Source organism: Salmo salar, chromosome ssa18 (assembly GCF_905237065.1).
Source record: "Salmo salar chromosome ssa18, Ssal_v3.1, whole genome shotgun sequence".
In the NCBI taxonomy this organism is placed as follows: Eukaryota; Metazoa; Chordata; class Actinopteri; order Salmoniformes; family Salmonidae; genus Salmo; species Salmo salar.
The window spans coordinates 55,118,881-55,139,526 of NC_059459.1; the positions used below are offsets into that span (position 1 = coordinate 55,118,881).

General features: G+C 44.6%; 1 protein-coding gene across 22 annotated transcripts in view; it reads right to left on the reverse strand.

Annotated features, from left to right (window-relative positions):
• The window catches only part of LOC106577496 (actin-binding LIM protein 2), a 110,198-nt gene that overhangs the window by 21,384 nt on the left and 68,168 nt on the right, over nt 1-20,646 (reverse strand). For 5 of the 22 annotated variants that reach the window (XM_014155538.2, XM_014155537.2, XM_045701284.1 and 2 more), the window contains 12 exons: nt 16,666-16,778; nt 16,222-16,348; nt 13,268-13,361; nt 7,279-7,366; nt 6,524-6,582; nt 5,805-5,846; nt 4,980-5,057; nt 4,217-4,360; nt 3,476-3,508; nt 2,945-3,062; nt 1,937-2,266; nt 1,353-1,433 (listed from right to left, as the gene is read on the reverse strand). In XM_014155538.2, the coding sequence (XP_014011013.1) occupies nt 1,353-1,433; nt 1,937-2,266; nt 2,945-3,062; nt 3,476-3,508; nt 4,217-4,360; nt 4,980-5,057; nt 5,805-5,846; nt 6,524-6,582; nt 7,279-7,366; nt 13,268-13,361; nt 16,222-16,348; nt 16,666-16,778 (1,307 nt within the window). The remainder of the gene's footprint in view (nt 1-1,352; nt 1,434-1,936; nt 2,267-2,944; nt 3,063-3,475; nt 3,509-4,216; nt 4,361-4,979; nt 5,058-5,804; nt 5,847-6,523; nt 6,583-7,278; nt 7,367-13,267; nt 13,362-16,221; nt 16,349-16,665; nt 16,779-20,646) is intronic. The other 17 variants (XM_045701283.1, XM_014155543.2, XM_014155544.2 and 14 more) reach the window with 11 other exon arrangements.

Sequence of the window (20,646 nt, forward strand, 5' to 3'; positions counted from 1 at the left end):
TGGCTCGCTGAGAACTTTACTTTCCATCTCTCCGCCTTTCATGGAAAAACCACCGAACCCTGGCCCGCGTGTTCTGATTTACAGTACTAATGCTCCGGTCAAACCTCATCTCTCTCTCTCTTTCCTACTTTCTTTCACTCCTTCTCAAGGCTCTTTCCCCCTCCAACTTCTTTACAGGGGGAGTTCAATCTCAAATTCTTATCAGCCCAAAAAGTGACCCTCTTCCAACCCCCATTCAATGTCATTACTCTCTACCTCTTGTTTCCCCCTCTCTCCCACCCTCTTTTACTCTCTCCCTAACTCATGAGGCGTGATATTTTCAGCCCACAAAGCTGGGACGTCCACCCAGTTATCTCCAGTGACCCAATGAGTCACAATCTCTACAAGCCCTAGGGCATAAGTCAGCCCGGTCATTGAGACGAGTATCATGGAGTATCTCCAGTGATAAAACCAGTAAATCTGGCTAACAGTAAAAAGAGCTGATGGGTATCTAAGGAGGCCTTCGAGGTTTGGCTGACTTTGTCTGCTGAGGCTTAGGAGAAGCAATGCAGCTGAGTGATCGCTTTTTCTTATCTCTTCCCTGAGGGAAACTGGAGGTGACTCGTGATTAAAAAAAGTAGGCCTACTCCCACACACACGTGTATTTGTCAAGGTTTTGGTCGAGTTGACTTAGGTCAAACACATTTATTCATTGTTCGCAGATACTGTGACTTATCATGTGGTTCCAAACTAGACCGCAGACCGACATATTTAACTATAATACCGTATACCCCCAAACTTATATCTCTCCCTGTCAGCAACCCTCCTACAACCATGAAACCAGCCACCTGCAGTTTCACCCACTCACTCCATACACAATCACCATCGGACACCAAAGGTTTAAAGGGCTGAAATACACTGAATAACAACAGTCAACTCTAAGGCAAGGCATGGTTCCCAAAATAACAACAACAACATAAACACTAACAGGCAATCCATTTCAAGTTAACAGCAAGCCAACAGTTTAGGTTACAAGTACAACACTTACATCCCACCAAACATAGAAACATAAAATAAGGAAGTAATCTGCCATCTTCTCCCCCAGTATCAATATATTCCCATGTCAAGTATAACTGAAATACAAACAGTATATCGAACATATCCACAATTACAGTAGGTTCCCATGCACAACAACAAGACTAAGACAACCTGAAGACAAAAAAATGGAAACTTCCACAGACAATAGAAAGGGCAAGCAAAAACAAACTTAAGGGGTCCCAACACACAACCTTGATGCACACCAAGAAAATCCAGTATTACTCTCAGAGAAAGTGAAACAGAGCGATAGAGACCAGGGGGATCTGGTGCGTTACCGTGACTGTGAGGAGGTAAATTGAGATGCAGGAACGTCTTAGGTTTAGATTCAGGTGGTAGTAGGGGGTCCTGTTTGAGGCCTAGGGGGGTGAAGGAGGGGGAGAGGGGGAGACGAAGCACAGGGAGGTGGTTTGACACGTCACACCTGTGTGGGTAGGGGAATTCTCGCGTATGCAGAGGGGTACAATTGAACCCCACTTGTGTGCTGAAAAATTGTGTAGAAAAATGGTGCTTATGGTAACTGATGTGGGGTTGTGGGGGTGCTGACATTAGAGAAACAATAGGCAATTATCCTATATAAAACTGTCAAACCAACAACAGCAGAAACCATGCAGATATTGTGGGAAACACAGCACACAAAAATGTAATACAGATAGGTCTAAAACAGTTATTGTGGGACTCGTTGGGTGCCATTGTTTATTTAACTATAGATTAGTTTAGAGTTTGGACACAGCCGGGGATGGGGGACATGCAGAGTTATCACTGCAGAGCCGGGAACAAGTCTAAAGCTGACACTGCACTCCACACCGGCGGACCCATGGGTCCAGGACAGCGCGCTAGGGACTAGGGGAGGACTAGCTACCTCTGAAGTAGGGCACATAGTTGTGCTGCTGGAGCATGGCCAGGGTGGTGGGATTGAGGGGCAGAGGAGAGTTTCTGCCTCCAGGAGAGACTCTGCCCCTGGGAGAGATTCTGCCAGGCACTGTCATCCCGCCAGGCATTTGCAGCACCCCAGAGTACTTGGGGGGTAGGCCCTCTGAGTAGTGCATGGGGACGGAGGAGGAGTCTCTAGCCAAGGGGGAAAGGTACTTAGGCCCCCCCGTGTAGGCTGAGGGGCGGGGGAGGGAGCTGGAGTCAAGGGGCTGGCCGTCGTATCTATTACCCATTGCTTTACTGGCCATATAAAGATCCTCTGTAGGGGAAGATGGTGTAGGAGAAGGACAAGATGGTTTTTAGGGCAAAAAGGACGCTGTCCATAGTACTATCCCATACCCAATAGAGAAATACAGTACAGATTCTGTGGTAATACCATGTAAAAGTGATGGCATAACCACCTCATTCAAAGAGAAGCATGGAATGAAAATTCATGAAATGTTGGAAAATTCTGCAAGGGAAAAAAAAGAAAAGCATCTTGGAAAAACACGTGCTCTCTAAAGTAATAGAATTAGCGTGGCAAATCAAGACGACACTTAAATGAGGGTGCACATTTTGGAATATGATGCACATAAATATTACATCATACACCAGGGTTGGGGTCAGTTCCATTTGAATTCCAGTCAATTCAGAAAGCAAACCACATTCCAATTCGAATGTCTGTGTACTTCCTGAATTGACTGGAATTTAAATGGAACTGATCCCAACCCTGTCATGCACTATATGCAAATGCTGTATATTAATGACTACAACTGTACATATTATTGTATTATAATAATGCATAATATACAGATAATAGCAAAATACTATGTTCTACTTTTCTATATGTCAACTCTATATGTCTTTCTATATGTCAAATGTACAAATATTTTACTATGTGCTCTTTTTGTTGTTGAACTACTGCTAGCTGGAGGTGAGGGGTGAGGGGGGTACCTACCTGGCCTGCTGTAGTTCTGGGGGGAGCGGGACGGGGTGTACCCTCCATACCTCCCCAGGGAGCTGTTGGAGCTGGGGCTGGAGGGCCTCCTCTGACGGGGAGACTTCTCTCCGTCGCCCTGGAAACCAGGACGGGAAGTTACGTCATAATGACGTCACACAAGGAGGGCAACTGAGGATGTCACGGATACAGCCAAATACCTAACACGGCGGGTTCGCGGAACGTTCACGCACTCTGCAATCATGGTGGGGTACAATACCACGGAATCATAGGAATGTGTGTTCCACGTCAGATTATGGGGGATTCACTGATGTGATTTTAATGATCGGGATCAATCACTTTATAGTGTGCAAATGTCCATGAAAACCACCCTTTTGCATCAACGCACGCACACAGGCACGCACACTTCAATTCTAACACACAACCATCAATAACATTTGAGAGGAAACATAAAACAATGTTATGGGGAAACATTGAAATGAGTCATGTCCGGGTAGAGCTCAGTATGAGGTCCAGGCTGTGGTATTTTACCTCTGTTGGAGTAGGAGAGAGCAACTGCGGTGACTGCAAATAAAGAGGGGAGGACAGAAGCAGATGAGTAAAAGATTTGTCATGGGCCCTCAGATCTCTCTCCACCCCTGTACTGGTACCACCTGTGTATATAGCCAAGTTATCGTTACTCATTGTGTATTTATTATTACTTTTATTATTACTTTTTATACTTCTTCTCTATTTTCTTTCTCTCTGCATTGTTGGGAAGGGCCCGTAAGTAAGCATTTCACTTTTAGTCTACACCTGTTTTTTACGATGCATGTGACGAATACAATTTGATTTGATTTTAGTCAAATTAACTCCTATCATCTGAGGTAATATGAGTTAACCAAACAAACACGATTTTGACATTCGTTAGGCATTGGGTTTAATGAATATGACTTGCTTACTTGCTATACCCCTCCCAATGTCTACAGTTGTGGGAATGTTGAGGGAAGGAGCAAAACAATGCTAATTAATACCGTTTTGAATGTATGACAAAAATCGTCTTTTTGCACCAACTTAAGACATTTTAGCCAACTAGGCTGGGAGAGAGCTATGATTCAATTGAGGGAATGAGTTTCCTTTAAAATAGGAAGGAAGGATACATTTTCTGCGTAAGGCTATATGAGACTGATGGATAAAGGTTAGTTCAGTGGGTGGCTTATGGAGAGGGAGAGAGAGAAAGAGAAAGAAAAAGAGAAACGCTGCTCCCTTGTTCCCTCCCCGTGTCCCCCTTACATCTCCGTAGTGTCGTTCCTCTGAGGGGTAGCTGACATAAGGAGCGTAGGAGAGCATGTCTGGCCGGTCGATGTTGTAGATCGCCTTGATCTTTGGCAGCGCGGCAAGGTCTTTGTAGTCCAGCATCTCATCTCCTAGTTTGGCCTAGGACGCAGAGAAACACGCCAGCTCAGTATTTTAAACATCAACCACTTTGATAATGAGAAAATGATAATGGTAAAGGCAATTCACTCTAGCACAGTTGAAATACTGTCGTCAACTAAGCACAGTAGACAATCAATCAATCAATTGATTATATTGCTTGCTCTTTGGGGTTTTAAGCTGGCTATCTATAAAACACTTTGTGACAACTGCAGATGTAAAAAGGGTGTTATATATTTTTGCTGTTGATTTGATCACAGTGGACAACCCTGGTACTATTCATCTCAATATTATGTCATTGAATCAGGAGTGTTAACGCTGGGCTAGAAATAAAATTTAAAAAACCTGCATACACACCACAGGAGGTTGGTGGCACCTTATTTGGGGAGGACGGGCTCGTGGTAATGGCTGGAGCGGAATAGGTGAAATGGTTTCAAATACATCAAACACATACGTTCCATGCATTTGATGCCATTCCATTTGCTCTGTTCCAGCCATTGTCATGAGCCGTCCTCCCCTCACCAGGCTCCTGGGATACACATTGTTGCGCTCCAGGACCCCGGGTTAGTGACCCGCTGTTGTCCTGTACCGCCCTCTAGTGGTGAGATGAGGTGGCGCTTACGTAGATGACCCTGCTGGGAGAGCCAGATGCACTGGAGGCTGGGACAGAGGTGATGCTCTCAGAGGAGGTCCTGGTCACCTGGAACAAGGACAACAAGGAGTTAACTCTGCTCATTATCACTGAAAAGGATTGAAAGGTCGAGGGAGAGAGAAACAGACAGAGACAGAAACACATGTATCTCTCTTGAACTGAAAACTTCACATTGCTACTCTCAGCGAGTTCCTCTTTGGGACTAGCATTTTTTATAACCACTAACTCGAGATTAACTTGAGATTAACTCTGAGCCTAAATTAACATATAGCAGTGTAACAACAAAACTCGAGTAAAAGTTCAGCCCTCCTCTGGTAATAAAACACTATGCAGCATCATTCAAGGTGAAAGCAGTGGTAGTGGTGACCAAAACAGTCTCCTGACACATACTGATACTGTGACACCAGACAGACACAATAGTGTTGTTTATTAGTGAAGCTCAGGTGGGCTACAGTGATCAGTGTCAAGTTTAACCACCACCTATTCAGCCGTTAGAGTTGGGGCTAAATTCCATTTCAACCTAATCCATCACCTGAATTGAAATGGAATGGATCCAAACCTCAGCTATTACCATACTACTACAGTAGACACTTCCTGTGTTGGATCACATGATCAACCTAACGGGATTATGGGGAAGTGAGTGTCCTAGGGCCGAGCTAGGTAGAGTAAGTGCTCTGTGGGCGTGGCTAGCTACTGAGTGTGAAGCCGTTCGGGGGTCAAGGTTGAGGGGTCAGGGCAGCCCATGCTGAGGTTGGAGGTGGCTAAAGGGATCTGGGCTGCACATGCATCACAAACCTGCCGCTCAGAGACGTCATTGAGCTGTATCCGGACCTGTTTCTGGGAACAACAGGTGTATTACATTGGGGAGGGGACAGAGTACTGGTCTGGGACCTGGGCTTATTGACTTACTGCACAGTAAGTGCACTTATTAGGTGCCCTTTGTTCAGGTAATCAAGATCAACACAGTCACAGTCAGTCAAGTTGGGCTGCTTCTTCTCTATGGATGGAATCCTAACTTGAGACACACGGTGATGTACGGTTTGAATCAATACGACTCCTGGATACTGTGACATAGCCATAGTTAGACTGTGGCGCTACTTTAGAGTAATCTATTGTGGACAGATGCGCATGACATAAATGGTAGTAGCATCTGTCGACAGACCGTTGGATGTGTCGACTAACGAGGAACTTTGTCCGGTAAACCGATTTTCCCGTCACTGATCATTCGGACAAATCACAATTTCGCAGGAGCTCGCATCTTTCGAATTTCAGAACGGGAGGGGACATTTGGCCCATGGACTTGCCCAAAACTGGCTGAGAATTTCCGTATTGAGGGCTGGAGACTTTGCTAGCCTCGTTAGTATATTTTCCAACACGTCTTTCCCCAGAACTTAATTGTGTATCTGACGCAATTACGTAGTGCTTACTGGGTGTCCGAGATTAACTTTAGAGAAGCCTGGGTGTGGGAAAACAAGTGTGGTGCGGGGTCATCCTGTCTCAGAGAGAGAACTCACCTTACTCTTCTCCTCCTGTCTGGCTGCCTGTCTGCAGGGAGGATGCCAGATAGAGTTACCTGAGAGAGAGAGAGAGAGAGAGAGAGAGAGAGAGAGAGAGAGAGAGAGAGAGAGAGAGAGACGGGGGGACAGAAGAGAGAACGAGAAGAATAGGAAGAGAGCGAAAGAGGGATAGCGAGGAACACAATGAGATGCATCCACTCGAATGTGATATACAACCCATATTCTCCCCACAGCCGCGGTATCTCCGACAAAGAGTCATGAGTTTGGCAAGCAAGAGTACAACCCTGCGGCCCCATATACATGTATGACTCATAGCAAATCAATTCCTATGCAGTCAGAAAGGAAACTGCAGGGAGATGGAGGCAGGTTTCTTGTAAACCACTGACGTGAGCCAAGCTAACAGCTCTAGTGCTCTAGGTGCAGTAAATAAGAAATAGGGTTGTAGAATGGTGAATAATAAGGCTGAGTTTGTTGTTTGGTGATTCATGCCATAGACATTCAGTGATTCACTAACACTGTGATCTAATTCATTAGCACTGGGCAAAAGCACTGTGGTTTTATGGCAGCTGGGATATTAGTGAAGGACGTTTCTATACTGACGGATGGGTCGTTGGTGCATTTCTGAGTGAAAAGAGGGAGAGAGAGAGAGAGAGGGAGAGAAATAGAAGACAGATCGAGTGTAACAGAGAGAGAGAGGGAAGAGAAAGACGGAGAGAAAGTGAGAGAGGCAGAGAGAAGAGAGGTTTGTCCACCTTGCAGGTACATCTCCTCTCCCTCGCCAAACATCTGCTCACACCTGGCACAGCGGGCACATGAGGGGTGGTAGTGTTTCTCCCCAGCCTGGCAGGGACAAGAGGTCAAAGGTTACAAAGTTACAAAGGTCATGAATGACATCGAACACGAGGAAGCAAGTGACAAATGGAAAAAGACGAAATAAAAGAATCCATAGTTGGCCGACAAACATTTTGTCTTTCCTCTTGAATGTGAGACGGACCTTTTTTTTTCTCGTCGTCAATACACCAATAACCTTCATTCCCAGACACAAGTATATCCACAACCAGACGAAACGCATACAAAGGCACGTTTTAAGAAAGTACTTATAGAGGCATCATCTGGATGTACAGTGAGGGAAAAAAAGTATTTGGTCCCCTGCTGATTTTGTACGTTTGCCCATTGACAAAGAAATGATCAGTCTATAATTTTAATAGTAGGTTTATATGAACAGTGAGAGACAGAATAACAACAAAAAAATCCAGAAAAACACATGTCAAAAATGTTAGAAATTGATTTGCATTTTAATGAGGGAAATAAGTATTTGACCCCTCTGCAAAACATGACTTAGTACTTGGTGGCAAAACCCTTGTTGGCAATCACAGAGGTCAGACGTTTCTTGTAGTTGGCCACCAGGTTTGCACACATCTCAGGAGGGATTTTGTCCCACTCCTCTTTGCAGAGCTTCTCCAAGTCATTAAGGTTTCGAGGCTGACGTTTGGCAACTCGAACCTTCAGCTCCCTCCACAGATTTTCTATGGGATTAAGGTCTGGAGACTGGCTAGGCCACTCCAGGACCTTAATGTGCTTCTTCTTGAGCCACTCCTTTGTTACCTTGGCCGTGTGTTCTGGGTCATTGTCATGCTGGAATACCCATCCATGACCCATTTTCAATGCCCTGGCTGAGGGAAGGAGGTTAAGATTTGACGGTACATGGCCCCGTCCATCGTCCCTTTGATGCGGTGAAATTGTCCTGTCCCCTTAGCAGAAAAACACCCCCAAAGCATGATGTTTCCACCTCCATGTTTGACGGTGGAGATGGTGTTCTTAGGGTCATAGGCAGCATTCCTCCTCCTCCAAACACGGCGAGTTGAATTGATGCCAAAAGAGCTCCATTTTGGTCTCATCTGACCACAACACTTTCACCCAGTTGTCCTCTGAATCATTCAGATGTTCATTGGCAAACTTCAGACGGGCATGTATATGTGCTTTCTTGAGCAGGGGGACCTTGCGGGCACTGCAGGATTTCAGTCCTTCACGGCGTAGTGTGTTACCAATTGTTTTCTTGGTGACTATGGTCCCAGCTGCCTTGAGATCATTGACAAGATCCTCCAATGTAGTTCTGGGCTGATTCCTCACCAAGCTACTTGGCAATGGTCTTGTAGCCCATTCCAGCCTTGTGTAGGTCTACAATCTTGTCCCTGACATCCTTGGAGAGCTCTTTGGTCTTGGCCATGGTGGAGAGTTTAGAATCTGATTGAGTGATTGCTTCTGTGGACAGGTGTCTTTTATACAGGTAACAAGCTGAGATTAGGAGCACTCCCTTTAAGAGTGTGCTTCTAATCTCAGCTTGTTACCTGTATAAAAGACACCTGGGAGCCAGAAATCTTTCTGATTGAGAGGGGGTCAAATACTTATTTCCCTCATTAAAATGCAAATCAATTTCTAACATTTTTGACATGCGTTTTTCTGGATTTTTTGTTGTTGTTATTCTGTCTCTCACTGTTCAAATAAACCTACCATTAAAATGATAGACGGATAATTTCTTCTTTCAGTGGGCAAATGTACAAAATCAGCAGGGGATCAAATACTTTTTTCCCTCGCTGTATAGCTGTATTGGTGTTATAGGCCGCTGATACTGCTGTTTGAAACATTCTCTAGAGCCTGTCCAAACTAATTCACATTCAGCAAGTTTACCCAATTAACATTGCTAAGATAGTCAGTCAGAAGATGACAACAAAGGAAGTGCAGTACTACAACTTGAACGCAAGGGGGTGCTCTGGTACAAGCTACGTTACAGTTTAGGCTCGTACAGCGCAGATAATACTGCAGGTTGGCTATGGGATCACTAACTATGTCTACAGTTAGGAACATCCGAACCTTCGTGAAACTAATCTAAAAGGTGTCTAAAAGGTAACACCGGCCCAATGTTTACATGACATCATCAATGTTTATTGTAGCCACGTATTATATTAGTAGACATGAGATCCATCCCACCACTCTGTAAGCAATATATGCGGTTTGATAACCATAGTGACATGAATGGCTTCACATTGAGATGCTAATGTCGGATGACACGTTATTCGTGATACGTTCATGAATTCCACAGGGCTGTTGGAGGTAGTAGAAATGATGTAAGTGTCTATAATGACATGATGTCATGGTGTGGGAAGCATCTAGGTTAGCTGACGAGTCTCTCTCTCTCTCTCTCTAAGGCATCCCATCATGCATCAGTAACCATCTTATTACCCATAAGACCCTAGGGCCCACCTCCTTCCCTGCACCAAACGTTTCCCCCTAGACCAGGGGTGTCAAACATACGGCCTGCGGGCCGGATCAGCAAGGGGATCCAATCCGGCCCGCGGGTAGTTTGAGTAAAAATATGTCTTTTTTTAAGTGTAGGAAAGCTAACTCAATATACTTTAAAATGACTGAAACCAAATTGAAACTGTGTAGAAATGATAATGGACCTACATTCATACAGTTTCTAGACTGTGTCCAACTTGCTAATAATCACCGAAATGAAAGCTAGACAGTCAGGGAGCATCGAAAAATTCCCAAAACTATGAAAATTGTAACTGTGAGGAAATATAACACACTTTCAGAGCGGCCCTCCGGACCTCGTTGAAGACTGAATGCGGCCCCTGGGTCAAAATTAGATTGACACCCCTGCCCTAGACGCTGATCTTGAGTCAGTTTAGTCTTTTTTTTTGGAGCGAGAGAGAGAGAGAGAGAGAGAGAGAGAGAGAGAGATAACAGGCTGGAATTGGGTCCCTATTCAAACAAGGAAAGTATGGCAGGGTTGAGGACGGAAATAGATAATGCTACACTAACAACAATACAGTGTCTCCTCTGTGCGAGAGCAAGGGGAGAAGCTAGCATTTAGACCGGGTTTGGTTTAAAACTATGAGTAGGCATTTTCTATGGGCGAGGCTTTGTCATGGGTTGCCATGTTGGAGGTTTGAAATCGAGGTGTGAGTTTGATACCGTTGTGTTTTGGTTACTGACACTGAAGTGGTAGATGGATGTGTTGATATGTGAGAATGGCAACCAGACGCTGAACTGCTAGAGAGACGAGAGGGCAGGTCAGGATTCAGACTGCATTTCTCTCTCTCTCTCTCTCTTCTTTTTTTCTTCCCTCTCCTTATCCTCGCTTTCTCTCTCGATCTACCTCTCTCTCCCTCCCTTCATCTATCTATATTCATCTCTCTTTCCCTTCCTCTCTTCCTCTCCCCCATAGGCTGGAAGGCAAGGGATGTGTTCTCAGAATGGCTTTTGGTAAGAGAGGCAGAGTAGAGCAACAAGGCTGACACACACACACACACACTGCAGTGGAACGGGGTGGTTGGTGGCACAGAGAACAATGGGCAATACAATGTCTTCTCTCTCTGCCCTGTCTTCAAACCAGCCGACCCTACAGGGATCAACGCCGCCCTAAAACCTTTTCTTTCTCTCCCTCTTACCTCCTCAACCCTCGCTGTGACCCTATTTACCCTCTCTCTATGGATTGTAAACATGACTCTCTATAGTTAGAAATACATTTGACACGAGCCATTTAATACTACCCATATCTTCTTAGACCCCAATCAGACCATTTTAACTGCAATAGTTTCTACCAATTTCATTTTCTACAAATCTTCCTTTACACCCCAAACTCCATTCAGGTTAAGCCTCCCTAAGGCCCCTCTATTGGCTTGACCCCTCTGTGCTCAATGAATGAATCAATCCCAAATGCCGTGACATTTCAGCGCAGGGCAGGAATCCTAGGCAAGGCTCCACACAGTCCACAGTGCAGGACAGGCCCGGTGACTGACTGGGTGGGACCCTCCTAAATAGGCCCATAGATGGCAGAGCTATCTCTAGGTGGAGCTCACTATCTCTGTCTGCTGATCCTGCTTTGAAGGGGGGGGGGGGGTTGCAGCTGGTGTGCTAAACCGCCTTGAGGAAGCCACATTTCCCTACGCAATGAAATCACACGTTGTTGTGCAGTAGCCCTGTGACACACACACAAACACAAAAGTACCCTCCCCACACCAGCAAACGAGTCACAGCTATTCAGTTGTGACTGATTTGATTGAGGTTGGCAGGCCGCAGCAGCTGAAGTACATTTCTGGCACAATTACATACAGGCCTACTGTGTGTCTCTTATGTATTCTGTGTGATGATGTAATGCTATGCAAGATGAAAGAGACAAGCGTGCTCATTATATTTCTTATGTTTCTTATGTTTTCGCCAGTCTTTCAAAGCCTGGCAACCGGAGACATGTTTATGAAAGGAGAGCGTGTGAGAGAGAACGAGAGAGAGGTGAGAGAGAAAGAGAGGGATGTGAGAGAGCAGGAGAGGGATAAGGGGGGATCATTGTTTGCGCTTCCATAATTGTGTCCTAGTCAATGAGGGTTACAGGGAGTGTGGCCAAGACCCCCTCTTAGAGCTAGGGCCTACCCCCGTTACCCTATTTACCTCCCCGCTGAGAGAGTATCCTGTGACCCTCCACTCCACCGGTGTAAAACGAGACCCCCTTTTTCACTGAAGTCATCTCACATATCTCATTGATTTCTACTCCTGTTTTTCTTTCTCTGTCTCTCTTTTTCCCTTCCTGTCTCTTTCTCGCTTTCTTTCTCCATGTCTCTCTCTCTCTGTCTCTTTCCTTTGTTCTCTACCTTTCATTTTCTCTCTCCCTCATACTTTCTTTCTCTCTCTTCTATTAGCTGATTCGGGTCTAGACAGTATCTCTGTTCATTACTTTAAGAGATAAATACAGTACATTACAGTTAGGGATGTAAAGAACGCGGCTCTGTTTCCAAAACCTTGATCTATTTGCGGTCAACATTATGTGATCGAATACCATTGTCTTATCTTCTATGAATAATATGTAGAGGTATGTGTTTTGGTTGGCATATTTTCTACCACAGCGGTATTCAGCAATGGATCCCTTCAAGTCTTGTTTATGCGACAGAGAAGATTCTAGTAAAGAGAGTGGTGTGCATGCATGCTGACAGAGAGAGAGATGCCAGTAAAGCCCTTTAAACTGAATTGAATTGAATTGAGAGAGAGAGAGAGAGAGAGAGAGAGAGAGAGGGAGGGAGGGACAGCAAAATGCAGAGCAAGAGAGGGGGAGAGTGGAAGGTGTCAAAGCCATTAGCCCAGAGAAAGAGAGAGAAAAAAGAGGGAAATGAGGGTATACCCAGGAGGGAGAGACGGACTGAACTAAACATGCAGCCATAGATACTGGATATCTGTAGTCTAGTCTCACAGGACAACAGGCTAAAGTGGCTTAGGTATCCCTAGACATTGATCTAAGGTCAGTTTAGCGTTTCTCCCACTAATGGTTGAGGTTACGATTGGAAGAGGGTAAGCTGATCCTAGATCTGTGCCTATGGTACTCTCCTACCTGGAGTCTTACTGTCACAGACATGGCAGAGATGCAACACTGTGAACGCTAACGGATTGGAAACGTGTCTGTGGAAAGAGCGAGTAACCATACTGAGCGGTATAAATCTAACAGTGGCAAGACCATGGGGACGTAGACACTGGGGGAAACGTTGTTGTGTGGATGCGTTAACGCGAGGCTCCACAACAAACAGATCCATGTATTCTGCTAGGCATGCAGTTCCATCCATATACGACAGCTGAGAACGTCTTGGCTTTCAAGACATAAGGTGGTGCTTCATACCTCCATTTCACACATCTATCTTTCCATCCCTCCGTTGGCAGATGAAAGTGACATATAGGTGTTATAACGCGTCCTACCTCCAGTACTTTCCCAGTGATGTACTTCTTGCAGCTGTCACACTGGATGCCGTACATGGCATGGTAGTCCACCTCGCAGTAGGGGATCCCATCCCTAGTACAACACACACACACACATCAGAGATCCCCGTCAGCTTTTAATACATACTCTGTGACCTTCGGACACTCCGGACAGCTGCTATCGGAGAGAAAGAGAGAGAGTGACACAAACCGATACAGACGAGAGCTATCTTGAATTGCGGTGTAATACATGTCACATATCAAGTCCAGCATCGTCTGGAACTGTGAAAATAGATGGAAACCCAAGAGAGAGATGTTGTCCGAAATGGCACCCTATTTTCCCTCTATAGTGTACTACTATTGACCGAGGGCCCATAGGGTGCTACTTGGGACCCACACAGAGACTAGGAAAGAATTGTGAGCACCAAGAAAACTCTCTCCACTCTTTTTTTTCTATGGCTTGTTCCCTATATGGTGCACTACTTTTGACCGGGCCCAAGGCCCACAGGGCTCTGGTCAAAGACAGTGCACTATGTAGGGGATAGGGTGACATTTGGGATGCCACCTGGAAGGGTGAGAGGTGTGGTTCGGAAGGGACAGGGGTTGGGATGTGGTGCTCCTGAAGTGGTGTTAACCTGTTGGGGGTAGGGGGCAGTATTGACACGGCCGGATAAAAAAACGTACCCGATTTAATCTGGTTACTACTCCTGCCCAGTAACGAGAATATGCATATAATTATTGGCTTTGGATAGAAAACACCCTAAAGTTTCTAAAACTGTTTGAATGGTGTCTGTGAGTATAACAGAACTCATATGGCAGGCAAAAACCTGAGAGGATTCTATATGGGAAGTGGCCTGTCTGACAAGTTGTTGTTCATCTGGGCTCTTTTTATTGAAGACTGAGGATCTTTGCTCTAACGTGACACTTCCTACGGCTCCCATAGGCTCTCAGAGCCCGGGAAAAAGCTGAACGATATCGAGGCAGCCTCTGGCTGAAACACATTATTGCTTTTGGCAAGTGGCCGATCAGAGTACTATGGGCTTAGGCGCGTGCCCGAGTCGACCCCATGCTTTATTTTCTTTCGTCTGTTTACCTAAATGCAGATTCCCGGTCGGAATATTATCGCTTTTTTACGAGAAAAATGGCATAAAAATTGATTTTAAACAGCGGTTGACATGCTTCGAAGTACAGTAATGGAATATTTCGTTTTTTTTTTGTCACGAAATGCGCCATGCTCGTAACCCTTATTTACTCTTTCGGATAGTGTCTTGAACGCACGAACAAAACGCCGCTGTTTGGATATAACTATGGATTATTTTGAACCAAACCAACATTTGTTATTGAAGTAGAAGTCCTGGGAGTGCATTCTGACGAAGAACACCAAAGGTAATAACATTTTTCTTATAGTAAATCTGACTTTGGTGAGTGCTAAACTTGCTGGGTGTCTAAATAGCTAGCCCTGTGATGCCGGGCTATCTACTGAGAATATTGCAAAATGTGCTTTCACCGAAAAGCTATTTTAAAATCAGACATATCGAGTGCATAGATTAGTTCTGTATCTATAATTCTTTAAATAATTGTTATGCTTTTTGTGAACGTTTATCGTGAGTAATTTAGTAAATTCACCGGAAGTTTGCGGGGGGTATGCTAGTTCTGAACGTCACATGCTAATGTAAAAAGCTGTTTTTTGATATAAATATGAACTTGTATAACATAATGTCCTAGGTGTGTCATCTGATGAAGATCATCAAAGGTTAGTGCTGCATTTAGCTGTCTTCTGGGTTTTTGTGACATTATATGCTAGCTTGAAAAATGGGTGTCTGATTATTTCTGGCTGGGTACTCTGCTGACATAATCTAATGTTTTGCTTTCGTTGTAAAGCCTTTTTGAAATCAGACAGTGTGGTTAGATTAACGAGAGTCTTGTCTTTAAAATGGTGTAAAATAGTCATATGTTTGAGAAATTGAAGTAATAGCATTTCTAAGGTATTTGAATAACGCGCCACAGGATTCCACTGGCTGTTACGTAGGTGGGACGATTTCGTCCCGCCGGCCCTAGAGAAGTTAAGGCCTGGGGAACTGGGGTTGTTCCACGAAATGACTGCCTTTAGTGTCTCTTTGATATTTGAAGTAGTAATTGTACACCAATATTGAAAGCCCGTTATATTAAATTAAGTGCCCTTTAATATGAATCACATGGAGAATTCAATCAATCAGATTTTTTATATGAATAAAGACTTGCTAAAGTGGCAAAATTCAACATGTTGTCATGTCACTCTGTGCACCCTCTGTGACTCATAGGAATATTTTAACCCACTTAACCCCACAATTTCTACAAGTTTTCACTATCATTATAAAGCCCTAGTTATTTTGCGGCTTTGACGAATTGAATGTGCTTAGTGATTCATTTACGCCTGTCCCTCATTCTAAAGTCAACCCTGTTACGTGAACTGAACTCTCGTTTCAATATGGTGAAACAGTGAACATCTAAGAGTCAAATCATAGTGGAAAGGCTGGTGAGCTGGTTCTACCCTTTTCGGCCATTTTCCAGTGTTTTGTGGTGGAAAACTGAGCGGGTCAAACATAACACATCAACCATGTTATCCATCGATAGACAGGCTCGAAATGTTTTACAATAGAACCATTTTTGTGAAGCTTGCATACAACTGCCACTCCCTGTTTCACACAACAAGTGTCCATTTTCCCTGTCACGAGGGGATTTGTAGACGATTTAAGATGAACTCGTCCACCCTGTTACGGCCAACCCTGTTACGGCCAAACCTGTTACTTTTGAGATGGGAAAACGTGTTATTTATGAAGGTCAGCATGTGCTCCTTATGACAGAATGTTCAAATGAGATGAAATCAAAAGGTTTTCTTGACCAAAGCTAACACTTTTCAAAAGGTGGAACAACCCTGTGGTGTCGTGGTGGTGTTAAGGTCACGAGGGACTCACTTGCTGATGTACTCTGCGTTGAGCACCTTGTTGCACACCTTACACTTGAAGCAGCCCAGGTGCCAGTGTTTGTCCAGCGCTACCAGGGACTGCTCGTTCTTAAACTCCTTCCCACAGCCACAGCAGTCTACATGGGGGAGACAGAGAGAGAGGGGGGTGAGAGAGAGTGAGAGAGTCAGAGAGAGAGAGAGAGAGAGAGAGAGAGAGAGAGAGAGATAAGAGAGAGAGGGGGCGAGGGAAAGAGAGATAAGGGAATGGGAGAGAAAGACACAGGCATAAATAGAGAGATTTATCAGGAGGAGAGAAAGAAACAGACTGGAAAGTGATAGGAAGTGATGGAGCAAGACATACAGTATATCCTGTATAGGCTATGTAGAATGAGGGAGAGTGATAGTGAGATAAAAAAAAAGAAGAGGATGTGTAGTGTAGTGTGTGGTGACTTACTGTGGACAGCCTGTATGGGAGCAGGGCTGTTGGCAGGCAGGGGCTGTGTACAGTTTTGGCAGATACACTCTTTACCGTTAAACGTCACGCGGTCACCGGCAGGGAATGGCTGTCTATCAATCAACACACAAAGCAAGACACCATCAGTTCACAACACAAGTAAGATGTCACAATAGCACAGAGATTCAGGTCACTAAAACAGAATGCACTATCTTCGTGTATGCTTATGTGCTTTTGTTTGTGTTATACCTGTATGTGTGAAATGTCCATTACGTCAGATTATACGAGATGTAGCTCTGAATACAAATAATGAACTCACTTCCATACATAACTTCCTAGAAGGGATCAGTCTTACTGAAGGGTCCATCGTCTGTCACTACACTGCAGAATTAAAGGTGACAGGCAAACGTCTCCATATTTCATTTATTTATTTATTTCACCTTTATTTAACCAGGTAGGCTAGTTGAGAACGAGTTCTCATTTACAACTGCGACCTGGCCAAAGATAAAGCAAAGCAGCTCGACACATACAACAACCCAGTTACACATGGAATAAACAAACATACAATCAATAATACAGTAGAAAAACCTATATACAGCATGTGCAAATGAGGTAGGATAAGAGAGGTAAGGCAATAAATAGGCTGTGGGGGCAAAGTAATTACAATATAGCAATGAAACACTGGAATGGTAGATGTGCAGAAGATGAATGTGCAAGTTGAGATACTGGGGTGCAAAGGACCAAGATAAATAAATAAACACAGTATGGGGATGAGGTAGATTGGATGGGCTATTTACAGATGAGCTATGTACAGGTGCAGTGATCTATGAGCTGCTCTGACAGCTGGTGCTTATAGCTAGTGAGGGAGGTAAGAGTCTCCAGCTTTAGTGATTTTTGCAATTCGTTCCAGTCATTGGCAGCAGAGAACTGGAAGGAGAGGCGGCCAAAGGAAGAATTGGCTTTGGGGGTGACCAGTGAGCTGAGATAAGGCGGGGCTTTACCTAGCAGAGACTTGTAGATGACCTGGAGCCAGTGGATTTGGTGACGAGTATGAAGCGAGGGCTAGCCAACGAGAGCATACAGGTCGCAGTGGTGGGTAGTATATGAGGCTTTGGTGACAAAACGGATGGCACTGTGGTAGACTGCATCCAATTTATTGAGTAAAGTGTTGGAGGCTATTTTGTAAATGACATCGCCGAAGTCGAGGATCGGTAGGATAGTCAGTTTTACGAGGGTATGTTTGGCAGCATGAGTGAAGGATGCTTTGTTGCGAAATAGGAAGACAATTCTAGATTTAACTTTGGATTGGAGATGTTTGATGCGAGTCTGGAAGGAGAGTTTACCGTCTAGCCAGGCACCTAGGTATTTGTAGTTGTCCACATATTCTAAGTCAGAACCGTCCAGAGTAGTGATGCTGGACGGGCGAGCAGGTGCGGGCAGCGATCAGTTGAAGAGCATGCATTTAGTTTTACTTGCATTTAAGAGCAGTTGGAGGCCACGGAAGGAGAGTTGTATGGCATTGAAGCTCGTCTGGAGGTTAGTTAACACAGTGTCCAAAGAAGGGCCAGAGGTATACAGAATGGTGTCGTCTGCATAGAGGTGGATCAAAGAATCACCAGCAGCAAGAGCGACATCATTGATGTATACAGAGAAGAGAGTCGGCCCGAGAATTGAACCCTGTGGCACCCCCATATAAACCATAACACTTTCACTTTTTGCTTTCAATACATTTTGGCTGTCATTTCTACTTTCTTTTACGAAGACGCCATTTTCGGGCCACAGAATACAAGGGTGACATCAATCGTGGACAAAAAGAAAATAACGATGGCTTAGGGCAAAACACACGCTACAGACATGGCTTTTATGAGTTATTTTACGGGACAGAAATCAAACAAATGATATTGGCGTGATGTGATAAGACACTGGTATATCTGGGGAATAAACATTTATGTCAATAATGATCACTCATATGCAGATAATGAGTTATATGATCTAGCTAGTTTGCTAGCTATAGCCAGTCAGTGAAGTTTATCAGTCGCCTAAGACAGATTGTCAGTGGGTTTCGTGTTGCCTTGGCTGAATCGAATCAAATGAAATTGTATTAGTCACATGCGCTGAATACAACAGGTGAAATGCCTACTTACAAGCCCCTAACCAACAATGCAGTTTAAAAAACACGAATAAGAATAAGAAATAAAAGTAACAAGTAATTAAAGAAGTCAGTGAGAGCTGATATAATGCTATGTTTATCACCCATTGCTCTATGCAACACCCCAAGGAGAAAGCACTGGTATCTAGGACTACACTGTCACAGCCAGACTACTGGAAGGTGAAGAATAAGGAGACACGCACATGTGCAAGAAGGTGGATAAGTGGACACACTCACAAACACACATACACACTTTCATATCCCCCCACTATATTGACACTGTCACACTGTCACAGCCAGGCTACTGAGGTTCAAGAGTAAGGAGGGAGACACCCCCCCACACACACACACACACACACTGCTGTGAAGTCTGGACTAACAATGTGCTCTTAGGCCAAGCCACAGTCAACACCTGAAACTCTGCAGGAGTCTATCTCTTTCTCGCTCCCTCAACTCAATTCAAAGGGCTTTATTGGCATGGGAAACGTGTTTACATTGCCAAAGCAATATAATGAACAAAAGTCAAATAAACAATCAGAAACAAACAGAAAACATTACACTCACAAAAGTTTCAAAAGAATAGAGACATTTCAAATGTTACGGTATGGCTACAGTATATACAGTGTTGTAACAATGTGCAAATAGTTGAAGTACAAAAGGGAAAATAAATAAACAGAAATATAGGTTGTATTTACAATGGTGTTTGTTCTGAACTGGTTGCCCTTTTCTTGTGGCAACAGGTCACACATATTGCTGCTGTGATGGCACTGTGGTATTTCCCCTAACAGATATGGGAGTTTATTAAAATTGGATTTGTTTTCAAATTCTTTGTAGGCCTATGTAATCTGAAGGAAATGTGTGTCTCTAATGCAGTCAAACATTTGGCAGGAGGATAGGAAGTGCAGCTCAGTTTCCATCTCATTTTGTGGGCAGTGTGCACATAGCCTGTCTTCTCTCGAGACCCAGATCTGCCTACAGCAGCCTCTCTCAATAGCAAGGCTATGCTCACTGGGTCTGTACATAGTCAAAGCTTTCCTTAATTTTGGGTCAGTCACAGTGGTCAGGTAGTGGTCAGGTAAACAAAATTGTTTTAATATAACCTTTATTTAACTAGGCAAGTCAGTGAAGAACAAATTCTTATTTACAATGACGGCCGGGCCAATTGTGCGCCGCCCTATGGGACTCCCAATCACGGCCAGATGTGATACAGCCTGGATTCGAACCAGGGACTGTAGTGACACCTCTTGCACTGAGATGCAGTGCCTTAGACCGCCTGCGCCACTCGGGAGCCCTAATAGGGCCAAAGGGCATCCCAGTGTCCTCTGTTTTTTTGGTTAATTCTTTCCAACGTGTCAAGTAGTTATCTTGTTGTTTTCTCATGATTTGGTTGGGTCTAATTGTGTTGCTGTCCTGGGGCTTTGTGGGGTCTGTTTGTGTTTGTGATCAGAGCCCCAGGACCAGCTTGCTGAGGGGCTCTCCTTCGCCTGCTTTGAGGAGAACACAGTGCCACCAACGCGGCCCCCTCCCAAGGACTGTGGGCTCTCGTTCTCCGTGGCCGACGTAAGACATTTAAGCGTGTAAACCCTCGGAAGGCTGCCGGCCCAGACGGCATTCCGCGTCCTCAGAGCATGCGCAGACCAGCTGGCTGGAGTGTTTACGGACATATTCAATCTCTCCCTGTCCCAGTTCGCTGTCCCCACTTGCTTCAAGATGTCCACCATTGTTCCTGTACCCAAGAAAGCAAAGGTAACTGGAGGTAAATGACTATTGCCCTGTAGCACTCACTTCTTTCATCGTGAACTGTTTTGAGAGGCTAGTTAAGGATCATATCA